Source organism: Mustela nigripes, chromosome 13, assembly GCF_022355385.1.
Source record: "Mustela nigripes isolate SB6536 chromosome 13, MUSNIG.SB6536, whole genome shotgun sequence".
NCBI lineage: Eukaryota > Metazoa > Chordata > Mammalia > Carnivora > Mustelidae > Mustela > Mustela nigripes.
In genome coordinates this window covers 81,444,091-81,464,886 of record NC_081569.1, presented here as the reverse complement: position 1 = coordinate 81,464,886, position 20,796 = coordinate 81,444,091, and the positions used below count along the sequence as shown (strand labels likewise).

The 20,796-nt window shown below is 34.4% G+C and overlaps 1 protein-coding gene across 2 annotated transcripts in view; it reads right to left on the bottom strand.

Annotated features, from left to right (window-relative positions):
- Positions 1 to 20,796, bottom strand: part of AKAP6 (A-kinase anchoring protein 6) — a 461,709-nt gene that overhangs the window by 37,471 nt on the left and 403,442 nt on the right. For both annotated transcript variants that reach the window (XM_059373059.1, XM_059373058.1), the window contains one exon: positions 15,770 to 15,985. In XM_059373059.1, coding sequence (XP_059229042.1) covers positions 15,770 to 15,985 — 216 coding nt within the window. The remainder of the gene's footprint in view (positions 1 to 15,769; positions 15,986 to 20,796) is intronic.

Here is a 20,796-nt window from a genome sequence, read left to right as displayed (position 1 = left end):
GGTGGGTTTTTTTTGTTTGTTTGTTTGTTTTTTTTTTGTATATAGAATAAGAAAGTGTTCCAGTTGCATTGTTTTGAATGTAGTTGTCCAGTTTTCCCAACATCATTTATTGAAGAGAATGTCTTTTCCCATTGTATATTCTTGCAGCCTTTGTTGTAAACTAATTAACCACATAAGAGTCTGTTTTAAGGCCACATAAGTGTGAATTTCTGGGTTCTTTTGTATGTTCTACTGATCTGTGTCTGTTTTTGTGTCAGTTCCATACTGTTCTGATTACTATTGTTTTGGAGTATAGTTTGAAACCAGGAGCATGATACTGCCAGCTTTGTTCTTCTTTCTCAAGACAACTTTCAGGGTCTTTGTGGTTCCATACAAATTTTAGGATTATTTTTTCTAGTTCTGTGAAAACTGCCATTGAGATTTTGATTGGAGATTACAGATCTCTACATTGCTTTGGATAGTATGGAAATTTTAACAATATTAATTCTCCCAATTCATAAGCACAGTAATCTTTCAATTTCTTTCATCAACGTCTTAAAGTAAATGTCTTAAAGTAAAGGTCTTTCATATTCTTCATTAAATTATTTTACTAGGTATATTATACTTTTTGATGTAATTTTAAGTGGCATAGTTTTCTTAATTTATCTTTTTGGTAGTTTGTTATTAGTGTATAGCAACTTAAAAGATTTCTGAAAGTGAGTTTTGTATCCTGCTATTTTACTGAAATCATTTATAATTCTTACAGTTTTTTGGTGTAATTGTTAGGATTTTCTATAGATAGTATCATGCCATCTGCAAATAGTGACAATTTTACTACTTCCTTTACAACTTGGATGCCTTTTCTTTCTTTTTCTTGCCTAACTGTGGTGGCAATTCCAATTCCAATACATTGTTCAATAATGGTGCTGAAAATGGGCATTCTTCTTTGTTCCTGATCTTTCCTGAGGAAAGGACTGGTATGATACCTATGGGTTTGTCATATATGGCATTTATTATGTTAAGGTATGATCTCTCTATACTTATTTTGTTGAGACTTTTTGTCATAAATGGATGTTGAATTTTGTCAAATGCTTTTTCTGCATCTATTGAGTTTGTCGTATGATTTTCTTCCCTTCATTGTGTTAATGTGGTGTGTCATGTTGATTGATTTGCTGATGTTAAATCATCCTTGCATCCTTGGAATAAATCCCATTTGATCATGATTTATGATCTATTTAATGTATTGTTGAGTTTGGTTTGCTAATATTTTGTTGAGGATTTTTGCATCTATGTTCATCAAGGATACTGACTGTTTTTAGATAGAATGGTCTGTGTATCTGTTAAGTCTATCTGGTCTAATGTGTCACTTGTTGATCTTCTAAGTGTTCTATCCATTGATGTAAGTGAAATATTAAAGTCCCCCACTACTATTGTATTGCTGTCAATTTCTCCCTTTATATCTGTTAGTAGTTGCCGTATATGTTCAGTTGTTCCTATGTTGAGTGCATAAATATTAACAAATGTTACACCTGTTGTTGCATTGACCCATTTACCATTATGTGATGGCCATCTCTGTCTTTTATCATGGTCTTTGTTTTAAAGACTATTTTGTTTAATATAAGTATTGCTACCTTAGCTTTCTTTTTATTTCTGTATCTTTTTCCTTACCTTCATTTGTGGTCTTTATGTATCTTATCTTTACATATGAAGTAAGTCTCTCATAGGCAACATATAGATGGGATTTGTTTTTGTTTTTGTTTTTAATCCATTCAGCCACCCTATGCCTTTTGATTGGAGAATTTAGTTCATTTACATTAAAATAATTATAGATAGGTTTGTGCTTATTGACATTTGTTCATTGTTTTCTAGCTGTTTTTGTAGTTCTTCTTTATTCCTTTTATTTTCTGTTGTTACGTTTGGATTCCTTTCACTTTGTTTCTGAGAATCTATTTTTTTTTTAAGACTTTATTTATTTTTATTTATCTGAGAGAAAGAGAGAGAGAATTCGCCGGGGGTGGGGGGTGGCAGGGAGAGAGAGAGAGAGAGAGAAACAGTCTCCCTGCTAAGCAGGAAGCCCAAGGCTTGATCCCAGGACCCAGAGATCATGACCTGAGCCAAAGGCAGACACTTAACTGACTGTGCGACATAGGTGCCCCTGTTTCTGGGGATCTATTATAGGTTTTTGGTTTGTGGTTACCACATGGTTCACTGAGCAAGGAGCCTGGTGTGGAACTTGATCCAAGGACCCCGAGATCATGACCCAAGCTGAAGGCAGATGCCTAACCCAACTGAGTGACTCAGGTGTCCCTACCTGAAATTATTTTATTTTAGTTCCAGAGTAGTTAATATTCAGTGTTATATTAGTTTGATGTATAGCAATTCAACAACTCCATATGTTACTCAGTGCTCATCAAGATAAATGTAATCTTAATGCCCTTCACCTATTTCACCCATCAGCTCACCCATCCCCCCACCACTTCCCTTCTGGTAACCCTCTGTTTGTTCTCTATAGTTAAGTATCTATTTCTTGGTTTGTCTTTCTTTACTTTTCCTTTGTTCATTTGTTCTGTTTCTTAAATTCCACCCATGAGTGAAATTATATGGTATTTGTTTTTCTCTAACTGGCTTATTTTGCTTAGCTCTGTATTCTCTAGATCCATCCACGTTGTTGTAAATGGCAAGATTTCATTCTTTTTTATAGCTGAATAATATTTCATTGTATATCTATATATAGATAAATCCATTATGTATCTATCCCACACCTTCTTTATCCATTCATCTATTTCTTAAGATTTTGTTTATTTATTTGTCAGAGAGAGAGAGAGAGAACACAAGCAAGAGGAGCGGCAGAGACAGAAGCAGGCTCCCAACTGAGCAGGGAGCCCTGGGATCATGACCTGAGCCACAGGTAGACATTTAATGACTGAGCCACCCAGATATCTCTATCCATTCATCTATTGATAGACACTTCGTCTGACTCCATAATATGGCTATTGTAAATAATGCTACAATAACATAAGGGGGCATATATCCCTTTGAAATAGGGATATTCATTGGATAAATACCCAATAGTGTGATTGTTGAATCATAAGGTAGTTCTATTTTTAATTTTTTGAGGAACATCCATACTGTCTTTCACAGTGGCTTTACCAGTTTGTATTTCCACCAACAGTGCAAGAAGGTTCTTCTTTCTCCATATCCTTGCCAACACCTGCTGTTTCTTGTGTTTTTGATTTTAGCTATTCTGACAAGCATGAGGTGGTAACTCAATTTGGTTTTGATTTTCATTTCCCTGATGATAAGTGATACTGAGCATCTTACATGTGTCTGTTAGCCATATGGATTTCTTCTTTGGAAAAATGTCTGCTTATGTCTTCCACATTATTAAGTCAGATTTTTTGGTATTGACTTATGTGAAGTTCTTTATATATTTTGGATACTAATCCTTTATTAGATATGTTATTTACAAATACCTTCTCCCATTCAATAGGCTATCTCTTAGTTCTGTTGGTTGTTTCTTTGCTGTGCAGAAGCTTTTTATTTTGATGAAATCCACATAGTTCATTTTTGCTTTTGTTTCCCTTGTCTCAAGAGACACATCTTGAAAAATACTATTTCAGCCAATGTCAGAGAAATTACTGCCTGTGGTCTCTTCTAGAATTATTATGGTTTCATTTAGGTCCTCAATCCATTTTGATTTGGGTTTTGGGTATGGTGTAAAAAAGTGGTCCAGTTTCATTCTTTTGCATATAGCTACATGTCCAGTTTTCCCAACACCATATATTGTAGAAACTGTCTTTTTTCCCATTGCATATTCTTGTCCCCTTCATCAAAGATTAATTGACCATATAATCATGGATTTATTTCTGGGCTTTCTATTCTATCCTATTGATCTGTGTCTATTTTTGTGCCAGTGAGGCAGATAGAGACTCCCAGACCCCAGCCCCTTCCCGTCCCCTGCCCCCCCACCCTTTGCTCCTGCTGGGGCAGAAGAAAAGACCAAAAGGCCATCCCATTTGGTTAAGATAAGATAACAAGTCATTGCTCTTGCTGAGGCAGAAGAAAAAAGACCAGATGCCCATGCCAGTCCTGTTTGATTAAGAAAAGAAAAAGAAACAAGTCCCCAGGGTGATTTAGCACTCTCCTGAGAGGCCTCCTCCCATAGATTATAATTCCACATGAAGGGGCCATTTGGCCTTGAGAGACCCCTGTCACTCATAACCATAAAAACTCACACCTAACCCTGTTGGGTGCTTAGCCTTTGGGAAATGATCCCACTGGGTCTGCCAGTGATCATAAAGCTAAGTTTTCCCTGATTTCCTGTGTGCCACTTGAGTTTCCTCAGTTGCTTCAGATTTTCCGCAACACCAGTACCATACTGTTTTGATTACTACAGCTTTTAAAGACTGGCCGAGCAGAGATATTTATGGCAGAATCCCAGAGTTTGTTTCCAAATCAACATCAAGAAAGCCTTGTACTTGGAATGCTTCTGAGTCCTTTTCCATCTAACATCATGCATATATTAACTCTTAGGTCATTTTCCCCTTTATTTTTGTCTTTGGATTCAACAGTAGACTCAAGAAAGTTTTACAAGGAATTCATCCTATTACTTTTAGAAATACTTTCAGAGTAAAAAATATGGAATGATGACATATGATGAACTTATCTACAGCATTTCATTCACAAAAATACATGTTGAAATCTAAATGTTGCTGAAATCTAAACTTTATTTTTCAAACTTTTCAATTTTTCAAAAGAAATTTTTTTCCTCTCAAGTTTTTTCTTTTTTTATTGAGTGATTTCTCATTGTTTGATTTACTTTTTTCCAAATAATCCTAATACTTAACCCTATCCATGTATTCCTTCCAATGAATCCAAATCTTTTTTTACACAAGAGCCAAAAGATAATAATACAGAGAAACATTGGGTTTACTTTCAAATGGAATTCTCTAACTAAACCCAATTTAGCTTGAGTCTTCAGATCTCTAACACAGCATTCAATAATTCTTAGGACTGACCAATTAATAAAAAATAGTATATTAATGGAAATTACTGTGTTGTCATTTGTTTATATGATTCTTCTTGTATTCAATATAAAAAAGAATTCCAGGAAGTTTCCAAATAAAGGAAAAATAAGACTATTAGGGGGGAAGGTGAGGCAAGAAATTTTATCAATAAACTGTTTAAGAGCTGTGAAAGAGCTCAAAGTCCCAGACTCACATATGTATGGATCCAGATCTTTCTCCTCCACTGACTAGTTCTATGATCTTGGGTAATTTACTTCATTTTCCAAAATGTTAGTTTCTTCATGTACAATTGTTACAAAAACTAAATGAGACAATGGATGAAAAGTGGTAACCCAGGGACAAAGACAAGGTTCAATACGGCTAGCACATACCACAACTGCCCCACCCTTTGTATAACTTATGACTGACACTTATACCACTTAACTTTTTAGAGGGTATTTGACAGACCATCAAAAAAATTAACACGAGTGAGAAACACATTTGCTCACCAAGTATGAAACTTTGTTTTAGCAACAATGGGCTCCCCTGAGGGAACTGGTCTGTATTAGACTGAACTTATCTGGTAAATATCTATTGAGATGGCATTTGAAAAAAACCAAATCTGACTTGTTGGGACATTGACTCTGGAGCCAAAAATGCCTAGGTTTGAATGCTGGATCAACTACAATACACAACTGGAAAACTGGCCTTCTTAGTACAAATTCCATGAAAGTCAGGAGTTTCTTTGAAGCATGTGTGAATTAATAAGAATACTCAAGTGCTTATAGCAAATGTTTAAATAAGTGTCAATGAAATATCAGTGGTCAACTAACTCACATGGTAGTCCAAATTTTCTTATTTTACTTTTTCCCTAGTACTTTGAAAGCAAAAATCCTTGCTTAGTTCTTTTTTAAAGTCCTCTATATTGTTGCTTTTCCCAGACCAGTTAGATATGGTTAATTTTTGGCAATTAAAACTTCTTCAGGGGCACCTGTGTGACTCAGGTGGTTAAGCATCTGCCTTCAGCTGAGGTCATGATCCTGGAGTCCTGGGATCGAGCCCTGAGTCCAGGCTCCCCGTTCAGAGTAGAGTCTCTTCTGGCCTCTGCTCCACCCCCAGACTCAGAAGCATGTGTGCTTTCTTTCTCTCTCTCTCTCATAAGTAAATAAAATCTAGAAAAAGCCCCAGGTTTTTCATACATCACCTGTGATAATAGAGAAATTTGATCCATGATTTCCTACATTGTAATGGAAAAGGGGGATGACCTAAATTCAAAATCCAATAGGCTTGATTTGTATTTATAAAACTCCTGCTAATTTACTTAATTAAAACAATAGTGGATGCACATGCAACATTCATATCATTAAAAAAGGCCTCATCTTAGGGAGACAACTTGGGATCCTGCTTCAGGACAAGGACTCTGGAGCCAAAATGCCTAGGTTTGAATAACCAGATCAGTTACAAACTAGCCAGGGAACTTTGGAAAAGTTGCTGAAACTGTCTTTGCCTCAATTTTTTCTTCTGCAAAACTGAGAGGATAGTAGTACATATATCATATGGTTATTAAAAGTCTTAAATGGGGGCACCTGGGTGGCTCAGTCTGTTAGGCATCTATCTGCTTTCAGCTTTGGTTATGATCCCAGGGTGCTGGGATCAAGCCCTGCATTGGGCTCCCTGCCTCTCCTTCTCCCTCCCCCTCTGACTGCTGATCTGCCTACTTGTGTTCTCTCTCTCTTTTTCTGTCAAATAAATAGATAAAATCTTTTAAATAAATAAATAAATAAACAAACAAATAAATGTCTTAAGTGACTGATTTCAGGATCTTGAGATTGTCAGGTCAGGCTCATGCTCAGCATGGACTCTGCTTAGGACTCTCTTTCCCTCTGCCCCTCCCTGCCTATGCACATGTGTGCATGCTCTCTCTCTCCCTCTCTAAATAAACAAATCTTTTTAAAAAGTCTTAAATTACTTAACATTTAACAGAAAAGTTCCTGACACCTATTAAGTGTTATTTTGTAAGCTATTATTATTATTGTTATTGTTGTTACTTGGTCCTTCAGAAAAGTAATGTCCATATTTTTTACTTAAAGCAAGGATACTCACTGTCAGGCTTCAGGGTAATCAATACATTCGTAATTACATACAAAGCTCTGCATATTCTCATGTATTTTTTAAAGTCTTATTGAGGTATAATTGATATAAAATAACTGCACAGCTTAACATGTACCATTTTATACATTTTGACATTTGAATACACCCATAAAACTATCACTACAATTAAGATCATGACTATATTTATCATCCCCAAAAGCTTCCTCATTACTCTTCATAATTTCTCCAGTGGTAACAAAGATTTTACCCTATAATTTTTTCTTTTCTTTTTTTAAAATTTTATAGTTAGGTGTATGATCCGCTTTTAATTCATTTTATGAATATGGTACAATTCAGAATTCAATTTCATATTTGTGCATATAGATATTCAATTGTTCCAGGATCATTTATTAAGAGATTACCCTTGTGATTGCCTTTGTATCTTTTTCAAAAAATAACTATTTATGTGCTTTTCTATTTCTGAAATATCTGTTTTATTCCATTGATCTATTTCTTGACCTTGACACTAATGCTATACTCTCCTGACTACCATAGCTTTATTGTAAGTTTTGAAGTCAGGGTGTGTAAGTGCTTCAACTTTATACATCTTTTTCAAAATAGCTTTGCCTATTCTAGTGCCTTTGTATTTCTATATGAATTTTAGATATCAGCTTATAAATTTCTACTAAAAACATTACTAGAATTTTCATTTGAATTACACTGACCCTATAGATAAATCTGGGGAGAACTGATACCTTAACATTCTTGTGCCTTCCGATCCATGAACAGAGTATAGTTCATCACTCATTTAGTTATTTAATTTGTCAGTAATATTTTGTAGTTTTCAGAGTATAGGTGTCCATATATTTTGTTAGATATTCCCTAAGTAGTTTATGTTTTTGCTGCTATTATAAATGATACTGTTTTTTAATTTCAATTTCTGGTTGTTCATTGTCATTCCATAAAAAATACAATTGATGTTTGTATATTGGTCTTGTATACTATAATCTGTTAAAGTCCATTACTAGCTCTAGGAACTTTTTTTGGAGGTTTGATAGCATTTTCTGCATAGATGATCATGGAATCTGTGAGTAAAGATAATTTGACTCCTTAACTTCCAAGTGGAATGTCTTTAATTACTTTTTTTTCTTGCTTTATTGCACTGGCTAAAACTTCCAGTGCAATGTTGAATAGAAATGGTGAAAATGGACACCCTTGCTTTGTACCTGATTTTAAAAGAAAAGCACTCAGTCTTTTACCATTAAATATGTTAGCTCTAGATTATTTGTATATGCCCTTTATTAAACTGAGAAAGCTTCTACTTTATTCTTTGGTTTTGAGTTTTTAATAAGAAAATATGTTAAATAAATGCTTAAATGCTTTTTCTGCACCCACCAATACAATCTTAGAGTCTTCCTTTCTTAATCTATATATATGGTGAATTACATTGAGTTTTTTAAATTGGCATTTCTAAACCTCACACTGACATGATGTATTATCTATTTTATAAATTGTTGATTTGCTTTGATAAAATTTTGTTCAGAATCTCTATCTCTATTCATGAGGGATATTGACCTGTACTTTTCTTATAATGTCTTTGGGTAATACTGTCTCAGAAAATAAATTGGGAAGTGTTCTTTTTAAATTTTTCTGGAAGACTTTGCAAAAAAAATAGTACTATTCATTCCTTAACTATTAGGAAGAATTCATCCCTAAAGCCATTTTGGCCCAGATTTTGGTTGTAGGGAGGTTTTTAACTGATGGTTCAATTTATTTAGCAGATATGGGGCTATACAGGTTGTGTATTTCTTCTTGAATAAATGTTGGTAGCTTGGAACTTTTGAGTTTTTCTTTTTATCTATATAGTTGAATTTAAAGGCATAAAATTATTCATAATATTCCCTTCATATTCTTTTATATTAGTAGAATATGCAGTGATGTTTATTTATTATTCCTGATGACAATTTGTTTCTTTTTTCCTTTTTTTCTGCTCAGTCTTGATAGAGCTTTATCTTCTCAGTAAAACATTTTTTTGTTTTATTTATTATTTTCTCTCTATTATTTTTGTTTTCAATTTCAGTGATTTTTTTGCTCTGATCTTTATTTCCTTTCTTCTACATACTTTGTATTTAATTTGCTCTTCTTTTTCTAGTTGTATAGGGTGAAAGTTAGATTATTATTTTAATGGTAAATCTTCATGGCACAAATTTTATTATTGTTTTCTATTTCTACTCAGTACAAAACATTTTATGATTTCCCTTTTGCATTTCTTCTTTGCTCCATGAATTGCATATAAGCATGCCATTTAGTTTCCATATATTTGATGATTTTATCAACATATCTTTTATTTCTTTCTAAACTAATTCCATTATAAGCAGACAGCATACTATGTATGATATGAACCCTTTTAAAATTAAGACTTATTCTGTAGCTCACAAGAGTCATTTTTGGTAGATGTTCTGTGTATATTTGAAAAGAATGTATATTCTTTTGTTGTGGGATGTGGTGTTTTAAATGTCAGATCAAGTTGGTTAATGAAGTGTTTATGGCTTTCATATTCTTACTGATTTTCTGTCTGCATGTACTATCAATTATTGAGGAAGGCTCTGTAAGAATCTCTACCCAAAACTGTGTATTCCTGTCTTCTTCCTTTGTATCAGCTTTTGACCTGTGTAAGGTCTTTTATTAGAATATAAATAATGTTCTAATGGTGTGTCCTCTTGAGTAATTAGCATTTTTATCATTAAAAATGTCTTTATATCTTAAAATATCTTTGCTCTGAAATCTAATTTATTTACTATTAATAATTGTATTTGCTTAATGTATATTTTCCCATACTTTTAACCTATTTTGTCTTTATACGTAAGGTGGGTTTATTATAGGCAACACATAGTTCAATCTTGCTTTTTTCTTTTAATCCAATCTGACAATTACTGCATTTTAATTGGGGTTTTTAGTCCATTTGTATTTAATAGAATTACTGATGTGGTTGATTTAATCTTCCATCTTGCTTGTTTCTCTTTGTTATACCTGTTCATTAGTCCCATTTTTCCTCTTCTCCTAAATTGTGTGGATGGTTTCTTAATGATTTTATCTTATTTTCCTTGTTGAACTATTAGTTATGGTTTCTTGTGCTTTTAGAGAGTCACAGTATAAATTTTATCTTTTCACAGTTTATCTTTAAGTGATATTACAATACCCCATGTAGTATAAGAACCATTCAACAGTATAGTTCCATTCCTAGCCTTTGTGATATTGTTGTCATAAGTTTTACCTCTCCACGTGTTATAAATCCCACAATACATGGTTATTGTCTTACTTTAAACAACTAATTATCAGTTAAAGGGATTTAAATAATACAAAAAATATTTCATATTAACCCACACAATAACCATTTCCAGTGCTTAGCATTTCTTTGCATGGATTCAAGTTTCCTGCTGATATCATTTTTCTTTTGCCTGAAGTATTTCTCTTAACATTTCTTGTAATGTAGTTCTACTGGTGATAATTTTTTTCATCTTTTGATGTCTGAAAACCATCTTTATCTTCCTCTTTGACTATTTTCTCTGTGTATAGAATTCTTGGTTGTTATTTTCTTTCAATTCTTTATAAAAATGTTGCTCCACGGTCTCCTGATTTGCATTGTTTCTGACAAAGAAGTCTGCTATAACTGTTAAAAATGTTTGTTTTTCCCTGGATGCTTTGAAGATATTCTCATCACTGGTTTTAATCAATTTGATTCTGATGTCCCTTGTTGTAGCTTTTTTCATGTTTATTGTGTCTTAGGTTTTTTTATACTCTGGATCTATGGATTTATAGTTTTATCAAATTTGGAAAATTTTGGCCATTATTTCTTCAAAATTGTTTGTCCTTTCTTTTAGGGATTCCAATTACTTATTAGGCTGCTTAAAGTTGTTGCACAGCTCACTGATGCCATGTTTTCTATTTTGTCTTGTTTTCTCTGTTTCATTTTAGACAGTTTCTACTGTTGTCTTCAGGTTTATGAATTCTTTTTCAATATATAATTGGCTATTAATACCATTCTATGTATTTTTCATCATAAACCATGTATTACAGTTTTCATGGGTAGAAGTTTGATTTTAGACACATATCTTCAATGTCTCTACTTAATAAGTGCAATATTTTTTGTCTAGCTTCTTGAACATATGGAATGCAAGTAAAATAACTCACAATGTTCTTGTCTATTAATTCTATAGTCTGTGTCATTACTGGATCTGCTTATATTGCTTAATTTTTTCCTCCTTCTTATCAAATATATTTTACTTGCTTTTTGAATACTAATTGATTTTCATTAGGTGTTAGATACTAAAAGTTTTACTTTGATGGATCCTGGAGACTTGTATGCTTATAAGCATTTTTGAATTTTGTATCAGTGCAGTTAAATGACTTTGAAAGAGTTTCATTCTTTTTTTAAATCTTTATTTATTTGAGAAGGCGGTGGGTGGAGAGGAAGAGGGCAGAAGGAGAGGAACATAGAGAATCTCAAGCAGATTCCCCACTGAGTATGGAGCCTAAGGCAGGGCTTGATCTCATGACCCTGAGATCACAACTGAGCCAAAATTAAAAGTCAGACACAGAACCAACTGAGCCACCCAGGTGCCTTAAAAGAGTTTGATTCTTTCAGTTCTTGCTTTAACAGTTTTTTGGCAATACTAGAACAGTATTTAGTCTTAATTTTGCCCCATTACTAAAGCAAAATCATTCTTAATACTCTGGCACATGCTCCGTGAACATGAGGGTTTCTCCTGTGACTGATGGGAAAAAGAACTATTGCCAGCTATATGTAAGTTCCAGGAATTGTTCCCTGTAATTTTTTTTGGATGTTTTCTTCTGTTTAAGACCTGCATATGTCTACAGCTCTCTCTCAATCTCTCTCTCTCTCTCTCTCTCTGTAGCTCCCTCCTCTTTAGTACTCTGTCCTATAGAAACTTTAGCTGCCTCAGCCTCCTCAGACTCCCAGACCTGTCTCTTCTACTCAGTGAGACTCCAAGTTCTGCATAGACATCCTTTCTGTACATTGTGCTCTGGAAACACTAGGCAGATGTTTGACTAACCATTGTATCACTTCATTCATTTCACATGTCTTCATTGTCTGATATTCAAGGTTAAAAACTGTGATTTTTTTTTCCAGGTTTTTAGTTGTTTCAGGTATGAGGATGAGGGTAATCTACTCCCTCACTTTATCTTGGCTGAAAGTGGAAGTCTGCTAATGTATTTTAAGAGGAAGAAGGCCTATAGCCTTCATCAGGGAGTTACTGTCTCTCGACCAAAAATTAGGAAACACTGTTCTGAATGGATTTATAAATTACTGGTAGGGATTATTGTTGTTACTGTGGACTGTCTTATACATTTTAATTTTCATCTATTATAGGAAGTGATATTTAAACTGTTAAAATAATAAAAATCCTGGTTCTCTATAATAAATACATAATAAATTTGGAATGCTATTTTGGTAGCTGGGATGGCTTAAGGTAATAAAAATGTATAGTATTGTCCCACAAGAAATGGGCCTGAATCAATGAAAGGTGTAAAAGGAGCAAAGTTCAAATTTCTTTGGCTCACAAAGAAAGAAGGGAGGAGACTAGGAAAACAACAACAACAACAACAACATAAAAATCAAATGAAAATTAGATTAAAGCTTGGAAAGTATGGACAGAGATCAATTTCATAGGTAACACACAAAAAATTATGCAGTTTCAAAATCTTGATAAGGGTTTTAGAAAGATGTTTTGGGGGATTTAATACGTGATCTCCTGCTTTCTTGCAAGTGATAAAAAAGAGATAAATAAATTCATTATTTACCTAGTTAGGGGTCATAGAAAAGCTTGTTTGACATTTATACACTTAACTAAATTTTTCTGAATATTGTAGAAAGGCTTTCCATATCTTTGTTAGTATTAACTATAAGAGGGAATGTAGTAATTACCTTTGAATATTACCTAGTATTATAGTTATTTATACATTTGTATTATCTTTCTAGGTATGGTTTTTCAGAAGAAGGAAGAAATCTTACTTACTTCTGAATATCTAACACTGACTACTATAGACCATCACTTAGAGAAAATTCACTTATTTAACAGATTCTATGAAGTACCTATTGAGTCCTAAGTACTATGTGGGACTTTAGAAACGCAATGGTGAGCAGAAATTGGCTATTTTGTTGCATTCTTCAGACCAGTGGAGAAGACTAATAGTAATCAAATCATCACACAAACATATGTAAATAGATAAGAAGGAGCACTGCATGTACAATTAAGTGGCATCTCTTATATAAGCTATTTCCAAAGTGGCTAATGAAGAAAATCCTATAATGCAATGACTGAATCAGAGCTTCTAATTCTCAGTATCAGAATCTAGCCCAGATGTTTAGAACCACTTTTCTAATATCTCATATAGAACTAACTTGAAGAAAGGAGTACACCATGAGGTAATTCGATCATGTTTTAGAACTTGGAAACATTGTCCCTGTCAGACAAAAAGATAGGTCAGAATGTTTTTTCATGATTTCATGAAGGTGAATATTCCTATAGAAATGGAACAGTGCTCAAAGCCATTTTGTGGGAATATGAAGACTGATAATGAATATAAATATAACTCTAAACCAATTGCCAGAATAAAACAAAATTTACAAAATAAAGCATGTAGTCATTCATTCAGCAAATATCTGTTAAAACATCTACCATATGGAAGTATGACCCAGGCCTTGGAAACCTAGCAATGAATGTCCCTGTACACAAGAAGGGGATGGCAGGAGGGTGGGGACATATGATAAAGAGCAAACAGACCACTTAGAGACTTCTGATTCTCTGCATCAGCAGCCACCAACAATGGTCAAATACTTGCCTGCCTGTCAAAGCAGCTTGGACTCTGCATCCAACCAACAGAGATCAGAAGCAAGAAATATCTCCAACTTAGAAGGTACTCTGTGCTTACTGTATTGTTGGCGTTAGTCCCATTCTCTTCTATCCTTTTCTTGACAGTCATTTTCAACCTTGTTTAGCACAGAAGACCCTATTTGCTACCTCCATCATTCCAAACAACCTAAACATTCAGCAGCTAACTTAAAGAAAAGGGAAGACTTTCCTCTATCTGCAATTTATATCCACTTCTATGTATTATCTTGAGCCTCTAAGAAGTAGCCAGGATTTTAAAGTGAAAGCTTACCTTTACCACAGAAGCAGGATAAAAATGTCTACATCTAGTCCACAGAGATCTAGTCCTGTATCCCTGATCATATGATTTCAAATAAATCCCCAAAGAAAGCCATTTTTGTCTCCTCCAAAGCAGTTTGAATGCTTCCAAAATGTCAAAGCTTCTCCAAGTGCAGATGGTTTTTGTGTAAGTTTTATTATGGTCACTACCTTGCTTAGAGGCGTCAAACTATAGAATAAAAAAATAACCTCTTTTGCCCTTCCCAACACTCAGAAAGAAAGAAAGAAAGAAGGAAAGAAAGAAGAAAACACTCCAGCTAAATAGCTTCAAAACAAACATTTCAAGAAAAGACATCCAATTATATAGACTCTGATTACTGGTAATAACTTGGAAGTCTTAAGAAATTTAACAACTTCAGCTCAAAACAATTAAACTGAACTGTTAAGGATAAAATCACCCCCTAGACTCAACATAGCTACAGATGCAGAAAGAGTAAGAAGGCTTCCTGATTCATTGTCCCTTCTGTTCTCAGTCCCAATACCAAACGCATCAGATAGCAAATATTAATGCTTTTTTTTTAAAATTAGAATTCATAGGAGAAGGCTTTTTTATCTGTGGCAAGATTTTTACATTTGATTTTTCAATTTTGAATCTTGGACATTCCAAAGACAAGGAACTAATAACATAAACACATAAGGAAAACTTCCCATTCCACATATGCATGTATGTGTGCATGGACTTCATTTATGTAAGACAAACATGACACTTATGCCTTCAACTAATGGACACTAACTTCTAGGTCATTTGAGGAATGCAACTGTTTTATCAAGAAACCTTTTCCGTTAAGGATATGAAGGTTTTTCTGGACAAGGGCTTATTCCATATTATTATCAAACAAGTCTAGTCACATTTATTTCCTTCATGTAGCAACAGCTTGAACCTACAATTAACTTGGAAAATTCTTAGAAGGGACCCTACCCCTACCTTGAACACTGCATTAAAACTCGAAGAGGAAACTTGCTTGCTCTCAGCAATGCACCTCCATCAGAAGGAGCTCCAAGAAGGAACAGTGGAGTTTGTTGTACAAATAGTATTAACTCATACATAATGAAAAGGTAAGCAGTATACTTTATCTGTAGAGCATACACATTACAGCATACACATGCTATAAGAGTGGAAAGCCACCTTCTAACAATATCTTCATAGGGCACTGTATGATTAAAGAATATCATTGGTGAAGGAATGAGTGAAGGAATTAATGGTTTAGTTTGGTAAGATTAAGGAAAATCTTCATGAGATTTTTTTTTTTAAAGACAATGAGATACACTGAAACATGTCTTATTCATAGGCAAATCTCTGTGCTATGTCAATGGAATTTCATTGAGTGGCTGAAGGTATCTGTCTCTTTGGTTTGCAAAACCACTTGTAAGATGAATACATTTTCCAAGCCCCCAAATAATTTTTTTTTTTCAGAGAAAAGTAAGAGCCCATTATGCTTTAAAAAAAAAAAAATCACTCACAGACTCCTTTCCCATCTTCTTTTGTAGCCTGGTCTGCCACTGGACAGCTTGCATGACAATGGCTTCCCACCTTCTTTCAAGATTTACAATGATCAGTTGCATGGGCTGGTGGTCTGCGTTCAGATTGCAAGTCTCCCGGTCATCCAGAAGATGCTGGCATAATCGCAGGATGGAGGCCACTCCACGGCGTCGCTGCTTGATTTCACCACAGAGGGACTGCAACAGAGAGAGGGATCAATCCGTGTATGCTTATAGAGCAGAATTCCCTAAAACATAAAATGCCTTGTTTCACCATAATTTCATATTGTAGTGATATACTCGGCTATGAACAATAAGACAAGAAGGGCTCTGGAGCTGTCTGTAGATTGGAGACCTCCTGTTGAAACCTAACTAATGCCTAAGAATTTAGTTGCACCCCATACCTCCTCCCTTTTTTCACTGATTTGTCCATCTAAAATTCTGGGTCCCACCTTGACATGGAGTTGATTAACAATTTATAACTTAATGAAATAAATCAGGCAGGTCATGTGAATGCCAAATAGATTGACATGCTTTGATAAAAAGTGACAGGAAACAAAAAAGATAGAAAAGTGCTCCAAATGGAAATGGAATGTTCCCAAATTTACTCCTCAATTTTTTGGAGCCAAAAGTTTAGTTTTCTACTGGCTGGGGAAAACTTAAATAAGACTGTCAAGAATTTTGATACATAACATCTATTATTGGGGGAAAAAAGGATAAGCAACATTTCTCTTCCGAAGCTTGATTAACAAAGCAATAATGTTCCGAAAACAGAAATTAGGATACTGGATTATTACTGCACTATTTGTTGGTTGCTGTTTCTTTTAATAGACATTCACACAATTTAAGAAGGATATGCATGCATCAAAATAGCATTTTGCCCCCAGAAGCATTTGTATTGCTGCAGTGACCCTAAGCTGAACGATTCAAGCAAAATAGTGGGTACACATGTCTAAAAATATTATATCTTTTCTTTGCCTACGGATAGTGTGTAAGTGATATTCTAATTCAAAGCCTTCAGGAGAAATGATGATTATATCCACAAACATCACGGAATTACTAATCTCCTTCGACTGCTACAATTGGACTGCTCTAACAGTTAACAGATTGCTTATTAATCAACAAGGGTAAACAAGACAATGCAATTTCATTTAGTGTGAGAGTTTTAATGCCTAAAAGTATTTGTGCTTAAAATGTTAATCTAGATAAGGCTTCATTAGAAGAAGTCTTAAAATGATTAAGTGCAGTTCACTGAAATGTGCACAGAGCGGTAGTAGATCAGCAGGTGGACATTTCATACAGATGTCCCGCTTATTGATATAATACATGCTCTAGCCATTTAAATGACCCTAACTCAGTAATAGCTGAAATTCTATTATTTCTGTAATGAGAGAACACTGTTACCTTTAATATTTCTGAATTTTAAATAAGGTGAATGACAAATTCCCAAACCTCTATTTATGGCAAAATATGACTAGGAATTTTATTATTCAATTTTTACCAGTGCAGCATTTTTAGTTATGTTTCCTGAACTTACCCTTATTTATTTTCCTAGCATTCATTATTACTTCCCTACATAGCTCTTGATATAACCACCAGGTCTGACAAATTTCTTTACTGATCTTATTCATTTGTTCAGGGCTGATTGAGAAGGACCGCTGGATATCTGAAGATAAAACTTGAGGGCCTACTAGAGCAAAAAGCATTGCTTCCATACCCTCCTCCAATACTGCTGCCTCCTCATTCCTAAATGGATTCTCTCTCTTTCTGTCTCTCTCTCTCTCTATGTCTCTTTCTCTGCCTCTCTCACACACCACCCCCTTCAATTTCCTCTCTTGCTCTAGAACTGTTGAGTAAGTCAAACTATCAAGCCAAATTAACTCCTGCCAAATTTTGGTCCCATATTAACACTTCAAGATAATAACACAGCCAGCTGAAATTGGTTGAAATGAGTCCTGTGACTATGAATATTGAGGATTTCATTTTTCCTTTTTGTGTTGCTATAAATTTGTTTAAAATACAGGGCTAAGAAAATCAAAAGTGTTATTTCCATGGCATAAAATGGGATTTTACAAAACTTTCTTTGCAGTTGACTAGACTGATAACTGCATTCCTCAACCCAGCAAAAAGTCACAATGTTTCTTAGCCAAATGAAAATTCACCATGGATAGCACTAACTATAAGTGTGGAGTTAGCACAGCCTCCTTGGTAACATTTACAAAGTAGTCCCGATGAGCTTCATACACCTCACAGACACTTTCAGAGTTCTGAAACAGGACATGTGAGATCACTAGGGGAATTTTTCATAAAGGTCATTAGCCATAATTTTTTTATGAGTATCTAGAATGTATCCAGTATTTAAGTATCCAGATGATCCCCAACCCACATCTTAACGTGAGTCAGTCTAGGTAGTTTAAAAACCGTGAAAGCTGTTTTTGACATTCAATATCAGATTAGATGGGACGTTAATATTCACTATCTAATTTTGGGATCTTCACAATCTTACTTTTTTTTTTTACTTGAAATATCCAAAGAGCTAAGTCTATAACCTGGATTAATAATTTATCTTCTATGCACATGGGGAAATAATACTACTTTAAAAGGAGGTAGAAATTGGGAATTTTAAATTGTCAACATATTTTTTGGTGCTTTTTTATATCTAGGAGATAAAACTGATAAAATATAATTCTTCCACATAAATGGGTTTCTATGACAACTATTAAAATATACATGTTTATTTATAATCACAAACACCTACTAAATAAAACCAATGCATTTGCTGGTAATGTTTCTTAGAATCAGTAGCTTACATTATTTCCATGATAAACTATGTGCAGAGAAATGTTAAATATAAATATACAGGAAAAAATAAGTATTGTAACTATTTCTGGCTTACATTTTCAGAGGAAACTACTTTAAAACAGAAATTCAAACTAAACAATCTAAGTAAGACGCTGAAATAAGATAAACTCATCCCAGTCTCTCAGACCTCCTCAAATATGCATTGTACCTTCCATCTGCTCTCCACTGTTCCAGGCACCAAGGCTTCAAAAAGGAGCAAGTTACTGCTCCTTCTCTCAAGGACCCGAGAGTCTATGACAGGTGGACTACACAAATTAGTGTGGTAATGAGAGCAACATACAGAGAGGCATGTTAACATGAATTTGCACAAGTTGCTCCTGGAAGAGTTGGTGAAATCTTCAGGGAAAGGTGAGTCAGATTGTCCAAGCTGAATGGTTGCAGTTCTCAAGATAGAAGGGTCGGGAAGCAAGTGTCCTGGGACAGTGGGGCACTTTAATGTGTTAGGGAGAAGAGACAGTGAAGCAGTTGGACAGGAAGTAAGGAACAGAAAAGTTCAGAATGCTTTTCATTATAGCCAATTTGGAAGCATTTTCCTTGATATCTCATGAGATCATATTGGTTCCCAAGCATAGTCGTATTGCCTTCACAGAAAAGTACAGAGATAAGAAGAGTGAAAGGAAATCTAAAAGGAACAAAAAAAAAACCTCCACTAATTATCAGTATGTCTAAGAAAGAGATTCCAAATGCTTTTGTATGTAGTTATCCTATTATTTTGTGATTGTTAGGCAACTTCTTATAAGACTACCTCTGTTAGTACCAAGGTCCTTGTCTTGTATCACTTCAGAATTCAGTTTTTGGGATATGGTTTGAGTGTGCTAAATTAAAATTTCTGATAAACTTTTAATTTACTTTATTTTATATTTCCACTCAAATTCTTCATGTTATTAAAAAGGCAGGCTTGCTATGAGATCCACATCTTCTGGATCTGCAACTCAGGAATACACCCCCACGAGCTATGGTTTAACAAACACCACAGGTGATTACAGTGCATACTAACGTTCGAAAACACTGGCCTACAGGGAAATGGAGGATCTTCGTTTTGCATGTCAGAGAATAAATCTAGGCGGGCAGATTTTTCTTTTAGAAGTATAAAATAGAAGTTACAAGTTCTGATTCTGGAGTCACACTGCAAAATTTTTAAGTCAATTTTTTTTTGCCTTTACTGTAATCAGATCTCCAACCCTCTAAACACATCTTTTCAGACATGTTGCAATAGCGTTGCCAACAGGCTGAAGGTTTTTTGTTTTTGTTTTAAAGATTTTATTTATTTATTTGATGGAGAGAGATCATGAGCAAAAACACAAGCAGGGGGAGTGGGAGAGGGAGAAGCAGGCTTCCCGCTATGCAGGGACTGATCCCAGGACCCTGGGATCATGACCTGAGCCAAAGGCAGACACTTAACCAACAGAGCCACCCAGACACCCCCAGGCTGGAGGTTTTATATCACACTTACAAACTGCCAATTTATCAATGGTGATGCAAAGCAGGGCTTTTGGTTTATCTGGGGCATTTTCTTCCCTTTCTTCTTTTTTTTAATGTTTTTTTTTTTCCTCTTTTCTCTGTCAACCCTTTTGACTGTTTAAACTACTCTATTATTAAGCCAAATGTGATGTGACATCATTTTCGACACTGGCTTCAGTTTAACACTATTAAAGGTAAGGCTTCCAGTATTCCAATATTTCAATATACTAATAGTGGTATTTTATTTTCCATTATATTTTAAACATAAACATATATATACACACACATATATCATACTGTATAGCATGATTATAATTTACTTATATACCTGTATTCTTGACATTAAAAGTAAAATGTCATCTACTATCACAGAAGGATATAAATCAGTTTACAATCAAAGACCTATAATTAGACCAAAACCCAAACTGCACAATAAGTAAAATGTAGGGGGAGGGGGAATGGGTGAGCCCGGTGATGGGTATTAAGGAGGGCACATATTGCATGGAGCACTGGGTGTTATACGTAAACACTGAATCTTGGAACACTACATCAAAAACTAGTGACGTACTGTATGGTGATTAATATAATAAAATTTTTTTTTTAAGAAATAAGTAAAATGTAAGAACCAAATAGAGAAAAGAGAGATGAGGAAGAAAATGCAATTTTAAAAGTACCAAAACTAAGCA